The following is a 12,188-nucleotide window of genomic DNA, read 5'->3' as shown; positions in this document are numbered from 1 at the left end:
TTCCCTTATTAGTATCTTTGTTTTATGCCTCAAACATAATTTTTCATTGGTCATGACTTTCTTTATTGGCTACAAGAGTCCATTTTGTCTGGTGACAGTAATGTTATGGACTATGTGTATAATGGGGAGGGTATTGTTTTCTTGCAGTGTGACGAAAGTTTAATTGTGAAGCATCCTGATTTTCTTTAATGACTTTAAAAATACTGTTGTCTAAAACTAGTAAATCTTATGTCAGATTTTTTTCCTGGAAATTTTGGACTAGAAATCCATGAAATTTGTAACTATTAAGCAGAGTAATTCTGTTTCTCCTAGAAGTTGAGGCTTACTTAAAATAGTTTTTTGGCACTTCTTTAATGAACAAAAATATCATTGATAGGAAGGCTTTCTTTGGGGTTTGAGAGTAGAGTTTTTGAAAAACATCTGTAATGGTGCTGATCTTTTACCTAATTTTAAACATGTAATTGATGTCTAGGGATTCTTTGCAGTTATAGACCAGGTGTAAGTTTATGGAACTGGTCCAGGAGGAGACTGATGATGAGTGAGGTCCACTGGGCGGTGGGTGGGAGGTAAATGCAGGAAGGGGAAGTGGAGCTTACAGGCCATGGCTTCCATTTTCTCTGTGGAGGATGAGTGGAGATCCTAAAGAGAGCGTCAGAGAAAAGAGTACAAAGTGAACTCTTCGGGGAGTGGAGACAATGAGTTTTTAGAAGTAAACTAGGACTTTTTTCTAGGCATTGCCAGTCTGATGGTTTGAGATTATGAAGGTGAATCAGTTGCCCTGGTTGTAATTCCCCATGCTCCCGGATGCCCTACACATGCTCATCTTTTAGTGCACAGGGATGGAGACTGCAGGGATTGGGGCTTCCAGGAGGGGCAGAGAGAGCTAGCTGAGGGCTGTATCTGTAAGTTGGGAGTGATTGGATGCGAGACTCTGATGTTTTAGCTTGACAGGGAAGGAAAGTGTATGTGTGTGTTTTATGGAAAATTAAAAGGACCTTTTCATGCAGTAGAGGCAGGAGATGTGGCAGTGAGGCTGTGCTAGCCTCAGGGAGGTGAGAAAATGAGAGCGTGTTGTGGTCTGAGTGATTTGTTCAGAGTATGTATTTTGCCATATGGATGGCTGAGGCTGGTGTGGAGTGGTGAATGTGAAGCTGTTAAACAGCAGGGTGGCCAGGCTGTCCTGTGTCTTGTGCTGCTGGTAGTGATATATCTTAGGGATGAACGAAGGTAGTTCTGTTCCAGGTGCTGATAAGGAGGAGTGGGAGGTGTGGCCAGATAGCACATCCTTTAGTAAAATGTTATAAACATGTTTGGGGGAGGAGGGGCATGATCAGGTGATGACACTGGGAGTGAGTCGGTCACCACCTCCTCCACCTATACATAGACTAGCGGATAAGTGATGGCAGCCATCTTGGAAGCAGACTCTTGTTCAGTAAGGGAGAAGGTGAAGACCAAGAAGATGGTGGCACAGTAGGAGCTCCACAGTGGGAGAAGTGGGAGCAGGGACTAAGCAGCCTTAGGGAGATCCACAGCACGTGGAGGGTGAGGACACGTGGGGGCAAGGGTCCATTCTGGTCGTTGACGGGTATGCAGGGATGTTCTGAGCTGAGTCCAGGCCCTCCTGCAGCTGTGTAATCCCAGATGTTTCTCTCCATGTATTTTCTGGAGGTTGAGCTTCTGGAAGTGACTAAGGGTGCTAATGAGGTATGTAGGGTGGGAATTGACTAAAGCCAAACACTGTGGGATGGTGCTCATAGGAGCCATGATGTTTCTAAAATTGCACAGATGTTTCTCTAATTAATGGTTCTTTATAAATAGGAACAGCTTTTAGATTGTAAAGGTGAAGATGGATGGAATAAACTTTTCGACTTGATTCAATCAGAACTTTATGCAAGGCCTGATGATGTACACGTGAACATCCGACTGGTGGAGCTATATCGCTCCAACAGCAGGCTGAGGGATGCTGTGGCCCACTGCCACCAGGCAGAGAGGAACACAGCTCTGCGCTCAAGTTTAGAGTGGAATTCCTGTGTAGTACAGACCCTTAAGGTAGGTAAGGGCTGTTGGGTCTCAAAATTACCATATTTCCTTTTGTGTTTAACCACTGCCCTCCATGACCTAAGTCTCTTTCGTTTATGTATAGCAGCTGTGAAATGAGCTGATTTTACCAGGATGATTTCAATTTACAATGAGTGGATTCAAAAGATAGATATGAGAAATATGTTTGTGTATTTTTTGGTGTTTTTGTAGGCTAATCTAAAACCAACATGGTTTTTCAGCCTGTGAATGGGCAAAGGGGTTTGTAGTGGTAAAACACTCAGTTTTGTAACACATGATACAGTTTTGTAACTTAGAGTTCTTTTTGCACAACAGGAATACCTGGAATCTTCACAGTGTTTGGAGTCTGATAAAAGTAACTGGAGAGCAACCAGTCAGGACTTACTTATAGCCTATGCTAACCTGATGCTTCTCACGCTGTCCATAAGAGATGCTCAGGAGAGCAGAGAATTACTGGAGAGGTAGGCCGACCTAGAGAGAGCACTTCAGTGTAAATTACAGATGTCTGTCTGTGTTCATTCATCTAAACAACTTAATGTCATTATTTTTTCTGTAATGTCCAGAGGTAATACTTAATAACATGGTGAACTGCTTAGAAGGAATCTTCTTTTGGGGCAGTATTATATTATAATTGGTTTTGTGAGACTGATTCTTAGAGAACTCTATTATTGTTCTTGGTTAAGTAATTATTCTTTTAATTAAACGTCTAGTTTTGGCATGCTTAGTAGAGTTGAGCCTGAAAATGCATGTCCTCATTGCTCTTCCATAATTCTAAGGACCAATGTCTCGATTTGATTAAAATAAATTCCACTGAACAGACACGTCACTTGGATTTGTATGTCAATATAGAGCTTGTGGGCTAAACCAGGCTCACAGCCTGCTTGTGAGTGGGCCTCCCCTGACACAGCCGTCCTCCTGCTGTGTCAGCTGTGTGCTCGCTCACTGCAGCGGTAGAGGTGAGCCTTGTGGCAGAGCTGCTGTGCCCGCAGAGCCACATCAGCATGGGGTCCTTAATGGACAAGGTTGCTGCTCCTTGGTGTACACTCTTATTCTGAAAAGTAATGGTTCGTCCCCCATTTCACATGGCAGGGAGTTCTTTTCACTGGGGTGTAGGAGAGTAAGTCGTTTTCTTGAGGAAGTACTTGGTGTCTTCATATGGGTAGTATGAGGGAGTAGCCAAAAAGACTTAGTCAAACTTTCTGATGATTTTAGAAAATATTTATGATTGAGGGGAAGTGGGCATGGTTATATACTTAAAAATTTTGGTCCCATGAGAAAATGGTGAGAAAGATGATTTCTTAGTGCTATGATACTACTACTATACATACCCCTTGGAGGAGTCTTGACACCCTCTGCAAGTTCCAGAAATTCACAGGCTAGAAGAAATAATCTATTGCTCAGATTTTCTTATTATAATCTACTTCAAAATCATTCTTCACATTTCTATTGTTTGCTTTTGATTTTCTTAGAAAATGAAGATTCTGAGGACGATTATGATTAAAAAGTACTGATTAGTACATAGATTACAAATAATAGAATTATAATTAACTCTAGTTAAATGTATAGTAAAAGCAGCTTTCATATTGATAATGCATGTGTCTTAGTTGTTTACTTATAATGTGAAATGGCATGTTTATTTTGAGAAATTTCAACTTTGAATTGAATAATGAAACCATATGATCAAGAAGATGTTTTGGAATAAGACATTCTGGAGGTTAAGCTTGAAATATAGGAAGTATGTCAAATAACACAAAACACTCGATGATTCATAATTCATAAAACAGCATGGATTGTTGGGAGTTAGATGTGGAAGGTGATGCTTGAAGTAAATTCCTTTTTCAATTTTATTTAGGATTAAATAATGACATGGATTATTCATAGTGTAGTAGTTTTACACCTGTTTAATACTTTAATATTCCAGTTTTGATAGCACTCTTCAGTCTGTGAAGTCTTGTTCAGGTGGAAATGAGGAGCTCTCAGCCACGTTCCTGGAAGTGAGAGGACATTTCTACATGCACGCCGGTTCGCTGCTGCTAAAGATGGGCCAGCACAGTGACGTGCAGTGGCGCGCGCTCTCAGAGCTGGCTGCGCTCTGCTATCTCATAGCCTTCCAGGTAAGCGCTCCCTGTCTGGCGTGCCGTTAACCTTTCAGTGAGACTTGATTGTACTTCACATGGGGTGTGTCCTGGTATGTGATGAAAATGGGAAAAAATATGTACAAAGTTAAAATGAAACACTTTGATGGGGGAAAGACTAACAAGATTTATTAATATACAGTACTAGTGAGGCGGGTGAAGCAGGTGCACTGATGCATTGCCAGTGGCAGTTGGCATTGCTTTGACTGTTTGGAAGATAGTTTTGAAGAATTTGATCTTTTACTGTACCATTTCTGGGAATCTGTAAGGAAATAATCTCAAGTATGGATAAAACATGATTCAAAAAGATACATATAACTTGGATGAAAAATTAATCAGTAAGTCAATTTGGGGGCATGGTTGCATAAGCTATGATAGAAAACTGTTTACCATAACTTTCAACATGTTAATTGGAAACTTAATATATATACAACCTTAACAGTATATTTACTACATAGCAGTATACTTACTCATCCTCAGAAACATGAAACAACTTTATGCGTAGAAAGTGACATGAAGAGAATATGCCAGAATGTGAGCCTTTGTTTTTAGATGATGAGATGTTGACTCTTGCCCTCCCCTAATCCATTTTTGCAGTTTTAATGTTTTCTTCAGTGAGCTTGCATCATTTCTGAACTGAAAAGAAATGAGCAGTCTTCCACAAAGTGAATTATTCCTAGCTTGTAGAAATTGTTACCTTTAGAGAATAATTGTTTGCTTGAGAGAAAGAAAAAGGGTTTCACTGTAAAATGACTGTTGGAGGATGTTGCTCTTTCTAGTTCACATACTTGGGCCTTTTAAAACCTGTTGAGGTGCAGTCCACAGTGCTGCTGTTAGCTCAGCAGAGCCATTTTGTTCATAAGGAATTTATTAGTGAAAACCCACTCCAGTATTCTCGCCTGGCAAATCCCATGGACGGAGGAGCCTGGTGGGCTGCAGTCCATGGGGTCACTAGGAGTTGGACACGACTGAGCGACTTCCCTTTCACTTTTCACTTTCATGCTTTGGAGAAGGAAATGGCAACCCACTCCAGTTCTTGCCTGGAGAATCCCAGGGACGGGGGAGCCTGGTGGGCTGCCGTCTCTGGGGTCACACAGAGTCGGACACGACTGAAGTGACTTAGCGGCAGCAGCAGTGAAGTTAATGAAGTTTGCTAATCTGTATAAGCACTAAACTGTTACGATTAATATTTTTATAGAATTATCCAGTAGCTAACAGCTCTCTTTAATGGACATTGAAATGTATTAAATTTTTTAAATGGGTATTTTTATGTTGACACAGTCAACTGCTCTAAACATTGGCCTTTTTAAAATTGAATTGTTGTTGATGTACAATGTTGTATAGGTTACAGGTATGTAGTACAATGATTCGCGATTTTTAAAGATTATACTGTTCATAGTTATAAAATATTGGCTGCATTCCCTGTGTTGTATATTATACTCTTGTAGCTTATTTTATACACAGTAGTTTTCACCTCTTCACTCTGATACCTTCCCCCTCCTCCCATCAGTAACCACTAGTCTCTGTTCTCTATATCTGTGAGTCAGTTTCTTTTTTGTTGTATTTATTAGTTTGTTGTATTGAACTTTGACCTTTTTATATAGTAAAAACTACATCTCCCTCCTGATTGATTCTGCAGGCTGTTTGAATGGTAGGGTCTTCAGCCCCTTGATCAGGGACTGTGGTAGTTCTAGCGAGTTCAGTTGGTCTCTGACTTATTATTGTCTGACTTACAACAGTGGCTTGACAGTGGTGTGACAGTGATACCCATTCAGTAAAAACTCCACTTTGAGTTTTGAATTCCAATATTTCCGTATCAGCACAGAAAACATAGACTGAGTACAGCACTGTTATTTATTCTGATGCTTGGATGTTACTTCATTCTATAGATGTACCATAGTTTGGGTTTCATTAAACCGATTCCCTGAAACTGAGATATTGCTGTGCTACTGCAAAATAATTCTGCAATGACTAGCTTGTGCCATTTCCCATGTGAAAATTTGGGGGTGGAATGAGTTTGAGTGATGGATGGCAGGATCAGTGTGTATCTGTGCATTTATAATATTTTGAGCTATTGCCAAATTTCCAGTCTCACAGAGGTTGTACCAAATTATACTGCCATTCCCAGTGTAAGAAAATTACTAGAGGTTTAACAGCACTGCACCCACCGTCTGTGTGGTTACTTTCAGGATGATAAGTGTTCATTGGCTGGGACTCAGCATGTTCAGTGATGGACACTTGCAGCTTTTCAAGGTAGCCTGTTTTATTTTTAGATAATCTGGTTCTTTGTGCTTCCTTATATGGAGTAAAAATATTTCTCAAGCCGCTACCCATTGGTGGTGTTTTGTTTCTTTTGGTGTTCCCTTCTTTTACAAGATAATTTTCTTAATACTGGAAGGCAGCTGTGATCTTCTCACCATTCTGTTTACTTGTATTTCTTCTGCCTCTTCTTAATAGGACAGGACTTGGAGCCCTTTTCTTATCTAGGTTGTTCCTGTTACCTGCTGGTCTCAGGTGGTCTGTGCTCTGGAAGGGTGTGGTGGTTCCATGTGGGGGTGTCCAGTACCAGGTGGTGTAGAGCTGTCGTCTCCCGGTCTGTCTGTGCAGGGCAGAAAAGGTCTCCAGCCAGATGCTCTTGTTTCCCCAGCTGTAACTCCAACATGTACTTAATAGAAAGTAATTTCTCAGACATGCTCTTTGTAGGCATCTTTTCTAGATTATCTAAATTCCCCAGTTCCCAATGTTTCGCATTTGGATTCCCAACTCTCTTTAACCATTGGCTGTTTATTCGTTATTGAAGAAAAGTACAGTGTAATAGAAAGGAACATTTTACTATTAGAAATGTATCACTAAATTAAGATTTTTGATTCTAAAATGATTAGGTTCCAAGACCAAAGACTAAATTAATAAAAGGAGAAGCTGGACAAAGTCTATTGGAAATGATGGCCTATGATCGTCTGAGCCAATCAGGTATTGGTAACATTTAACTGATTTTATTTTAAAAAGAAAAAAGAACTTTTTCCTTTTTGAACACATCTTAGATAGTGTCTTCTCTCTGCCCAGGAGATAATTTGTTAGGTTTTTTTCTCCTTGCCATATTGAATTAGGGAGAGAGAAGAGAGAACAAATGATAAAAAATGGTATATTCTTTAAAAGGAACAAACGTCGTTTGCTCTTGGGTGGAGAAACTCCTTAACCCATCCTTAATCTAGCTGCTAGAATCTCCATCCAGAACATTTTAGAGCATTTCTTGAACTAAGAATAAGTTACTGGTTTGCTAGCCATTGGGGATAAAAGGTGAAAAAGTTAGGGATCTCTCTCTCCAGGAGCGGACAACTTAGAAACAAAGACAGAAGGTGTATATTCACATTCTGTTAGGCTGTTGGAATTTGTAGATTTATTCCCAGTTCTTACTATTTGGGTTGGGTCCTAAAGGTCTGTTACACTCTCTGGCTTTCCTAAGGCACGGAAAGGCTTTCCTAAGGCTGCTTCACGTAGCCAGTGAGTCAAACAGTGAACTGAAGGCTCTGTAGGGAAATGTTTCTGTAAGAGGCAGTTTTGATGTAAAGTTGAAGGGCCTTCATTAAGAGTTAGGAAATGATCTTAAATCCAAGTACCTGTAAGCTGGGGTCTGTAGGTAGACTGTTGGTCAAGGCTCCTCTGTCCCACAGCTTACTTCTTTGTAGGAGATAAAACTTTGAGTCCTTAAAGCAATCTTTTAGTTTTTTTTTTCTCAGATCTCCCTTCTACCTTTGCAGAGGGTCACAGTTTGTAAAATGAGCTGTGTTGTACTATCTTTGATGGGCCTGCTGAGCTTGTCTCTGCAAATTTTTAAAGAGATAATTGTCTGGTAGTAACGAAACCTGACTGACCAACAGAATTACAGGAAAAAAGTTGTTTTGTTTTGTTTCAAACAGCCTGATTGTATAAAATTCACTTAATGATATTATTCACTTATTTTAAGTGTGCAGTTTAGTGTTATTTAGTATGTTCACAGAATTGTATGATCATCACCATGATTTTAGGATATTTTCATTACCTCATGAAGAAACCTGGTACCCATTGGCAGTCACTCCCCATTTCCCTGCAAACCACTAGTCCTGGGCAGCCACAAGTTTTCTCTTTATCTCTTTCTGTTCTGGACGTTTCATATATTGAATCATACATGCTGTGGTCTTTGGATCACTGTCTTCATTTACTTAGCATAGTGCTTTCAAGGCGCATCCATGTGTACTAGAACTAGAATGTGAACTAGAACCTCATCCAAGGAGTGTTTTTAAAATAAAAATCTGTGGAATCATAGTCTCTGGGAGTGGAAGTCTAGAACTGAAACAGAAAAATTTTACACTCTTTAAAGGATGATTTTGACCAGCCAGATTTAGAAATTTGGTGTATCAAGGACAGAAAATTGAGCTTGATCCTGTTCTCCTTTGGCCACTTGAATCCCACGCTTTTCCAAAAGGAAATCCTTCTGGGATTTTTCACACACATTTTTTTCCTTTCCTTTTACCCTAGCACATAGACACAGATGCTTTGACACTTGTAGTCTATTCATTTTTCACATCAGCACCCTTTTGGGTCCAGGTGTGGTTTTTGGGCTGGAGGGTTCATTCTGAGAATGTCATGTTAATTCCCCTTAGGGTAAGTGAATGAAACTGTTGAGAGATGTAACTTTAATCTTTGTCTTTTAAATGATGGAAATAATTTGTTTTTCAGGGCATATGCTGGTAAACTTAAGTCGTGACAAGCAAGACTTTTTAAAAGAGGTTGTAGAATCCTTTGCCAACAGGAGTGGGCAGTCAGCTTTGTACGATGCTCTGTTTTCTCGTCAGTTACCTAAGGACAGCTCTTTCCTTGGTAGTGATGATATTGGAAGTATTGATGTACAAGAACCAGATCCTGATGAATTGGCTAGATATGATGTTGGTAAGTGGTATCTTTCTAAGGAAACACTTTACATTTTAATCCTTTTACACCAGGAGATATATAATAGCAACAGGGGGATTATCCAGAAATAATGACTTAATATTTTTCTGAATTACTTTCAAGGTTTATTGGGGGAAGGTAATATGAGGTATTGGTAGTGGTTATGGTAGCATGTGCTTTTCTTCTGAATAGTTCTATACACATGATTGGTGTCATGAATTCTCTCCTAAGTATCATTTTGATGCTAATACAATCGTTTTAATGAAATAGCTATAATGTACTTGCCAGTTTCCATCTGGAAGCTGTTTCCAGTTTTTTCACTTACATTAAAAATACTGATGACAATTTTTAGGTGTCTCCATTTATTTTTTTTTTTTCCTATACAGATTCCTAAAAATATAATTACTGGGATGAAGTTGATGGACATGTTTGTCTCACAGATTGCTGTATTACCAGAAAGCTTGTTCCTCTTATGCTTTCAGAAGCCAATAAACTTTTTAGTATTGAATTTCTTAATCTATTAATGTAGTGGTATCCCACTGTTTTCACATTTATTTACCAAAAGGAAGATCTGTTGTTTCAAGCTTTATTACCGGATGGCTGTTCTTTATTTCACCTCTGTCAGTAGATTTTGTTTCTTTGCTCTTTTTTTCCTTCAAAAGAACTTTTTCCATCAAAACTCTTTTTTTGAAGAACACTAGACTTTGCTTATATGTTTTCCCTATACTCTGATACTGAAAAGCAGTTATAACATTAAGTTACATTTAGTATTACTATGAGTGAGTTTATGTTGGCAAAACTGATGGCACACAAAAATTTCCAAAACCTCAAGCTGTTTTTTTTGTTTTTCGCTTTATTTCAGGTGCCATTCGGGCACATAATGGCAGTCTTCAACACCTCACCTGGCTTGGCTTACAGTGGGATTCATTACCTACCTTACCTGCAATTCGAAAATGGCTAAAACAGCTTTTTCATCATTTGCCCCAGGAAACCTCAAGACTTGAAACAAATGCACCTGAATCAATATGTATTTTAGATCTTGAAGTAAGCATAGATTTTAATAACTTAAATACCATGAATACTCTCTTGTGTTTTTTTTCCCCTAAATTGATTTTTTTTTTTTTAATCAGGTATTTCTTCTTGGAGTAATATATACCAGCCACTTACAGTTAAAGGAAAAGTCTAATTCTCACTGCAGCTTCTATCAGCCTCTGTGCTTGCCACTGCCTGTGTGTAAGCAGCTTTGCACAGAAAGGCAGAAAGCATGGTGGGATGCAGTTTGTAATCTGATTCATAGAAAAGCAGTGTAAGTAGCAGAACCAAAGAAAAATTCCTTTAACTTAACCGCAGGGACTTAATTTAATTCTCATGTAAAGTTTTAATTATCATGTGATGATTAATAAACATGTAAGTGGTGAACTACATGTTTATAAATCAATTTCATTAAATAAAACTTTTTTTTAGACCTGGGACTTCAGCAAAATTGCGACTTCTAGTACAGCGTGACATAAACACTCTACGAGGCCAGGAAAAAACTGGCCTTCAGCCTGCTCTGCTCGTGCACTGGGCAAAGTGCCTTCAGAAAACGGTGAGTTCACTGAAGTGGAGCAGTTTGTAAGAACATTACCTTAATTTTTTTTAATGACATACTTGACCTTGAAAGTTTTTTGGTTTAAAAACAGTAGCAGCATGTTCATATTGTGTCAGGTGAAATGTATTTTCACAATCTTGCCACAAAGTAGATAGTATAGTTTGTATGTAAGTGCTTAGAACAATGCCTAGCACAGTAAATATTACCAGGGTATTAGCTGTTACTATTCGGAGAAGGCAGTGGCACCCCACTCCAGTACTCTTGCATGGAAAATCCCATGGATGGAGGAGCCTGGTAGGCTGCAGTCTGTGGGGTCACTTAAGAGTTGGACACAACTGAGCAACTTCACTTCACTTTCACTTTTCACTTTCATGCATTGGAGAAGGAAATGGCAACCCATTCCAGTATTCTTGCCTGGAGAATCCCAGGGACGGGGGACCCTGGTGGGCTGCCGTCTATGGGGTCGCACAGAGTCAGATACGACTGAAGTGACTTAGCAGCAGCAGTTGTTACTATTACAGTTAACAGCCTGAAGGTTTTTTTTTAACCTGTTTGGTGGCACAAGGCTCTATAGGTAAGGGTATTATAGACCTTGCTTAATATTTGAGGTCTGTTCTGTGGGCACCTATAGCAATTTCAAGAAAAAAGAGTAGGCTGCCCGATTGGGTAGTATCATTGGAGGTGTGTCAAAGTTGGGTGTAGAATGAGTGCTGGTGGTAAAGGGCTTAGTTATTCTAGAATTTGGAAAGGTGAGCATATGACTTTTGAGATTCTATTTTGCCTAGGATTTGAAATTTTAGCCAGTTGGTCAGAGCATCTGCAAGTGAGTTTTTGAATCTGTTCGTTTGTGTCTCTCTGTGTGCTTCTAACTTTGTATTTTAGGGCAGTGGTCTTAATTCTTTTTATGATCAACGAGAATACATAGGCAGAAGTGTTCACTACTGGAAAAAGGTTTTGCCATTGTTGAAGATGATCAAGAAGAAGAGCAGCATCCCTGAACCTGCTGATCCTCTGTTCAGGCATTTCCATAGTGCAGACATTCAGGTAACAGAGAGTCCCATTGTGAACTAGCTGGCGGTCTGGGCTTCTAGTTTATATATAAGAAAATGGAAGTAGAAACTGCTTATATTAATTGCCCAGCTATTTAATGGTAGTCTTGTTTTCTAAGTCCACTGTCTGTCACAGATGCAACATGGCAGAGAAGAACACTGAGATGCTGATCTCATTAGATCGTGTAAAATCCTTGGGCATATTTGGGTTTGATATTCTGGGTAGAGGCAGCTTGACTGAAAGTTACCCAATGTATTTAGGCATGTGAAGTTGGTGAATACGAAGATGAAGCACACATCACATTCGCTATATTGGATGTAGTTAATGGAAATATAGATGATGCTATGGCTACGTTTGAATCTATTAATAACGTCACTTCTTATTGGAATCTTGCACTGGTAAGTAGTGTGGTACTTGAATTAAAGGTT

The 12,188-nt window shown here is 39.3% G+C and overlaps 1 protein-coding gene across 3 annotated transcripts in view; it reads left to right on the top strand.

Moving 5' to 3' along the window:
* LOC102172632 (E3 SUMO-protein ligase RanBP2) overlaps positions 1–12,188 on the top strand; it is a 58,312-nt gene that overhangs the window by 16,728 nt on the left and 29,396 nt on the right. For all 3 annotated transcript variants that reach the window (XM_018055302.1, XM_018055301.1, XM_018055300.1), the window contains exons 5-14: positions 1,819–2,049; positions 2,374–2,519; positions 3,980–4,172; positions 7,076–7,163; positions 8,910–9,119; positions 9,982–10,163; positions 10,250–10,425; positions 10,584–10,707; positions 11,593–11,754; positions 12,021–12,158. In XM_018055302.1, coding sequence (XP_017910791.1) covers positions 1,819–2,049; positions 2,374–2,519; positions 3,980–4,172; positions 7,076–7,163; positions 8,910–9,119; positions 9,982–10,163; positions 10,250–10,425; positions 10,584–10,707; positions 11,593–11,754; positions 12,021–12,158 — 1,650 coding nt within the window. The remainder of the gene's footprint in view (positions 1–1,818; positions 2,050–2,373; positions 2,520–3,979; positions 4,173–7,075; positions 7,164–8,909; positions 9,120–9,981; positions 10,164–10,249; positions 10,426–10,583; positions 10,708–11,592; positions 11,755–12,020; positions 12,159–12,188) is intronic.

The sequence above is a fragment of the Capra hircus genome, chromosome 11, assembly GCF_001704415.2.
Source record: "Capra hircus breed San Clemente chromosome 11, ASM170441v1, whole genome shotgun sequence".
Taxonomy (NCBI): Eukaryota; Metazoa; Chordata; class Mammalia; order Artiodactyla; family Bovidae; genus Capra; species Capra hircus.
This window is presented reverse-complemented; position numbering and strand designations above follow the sequence as displayed.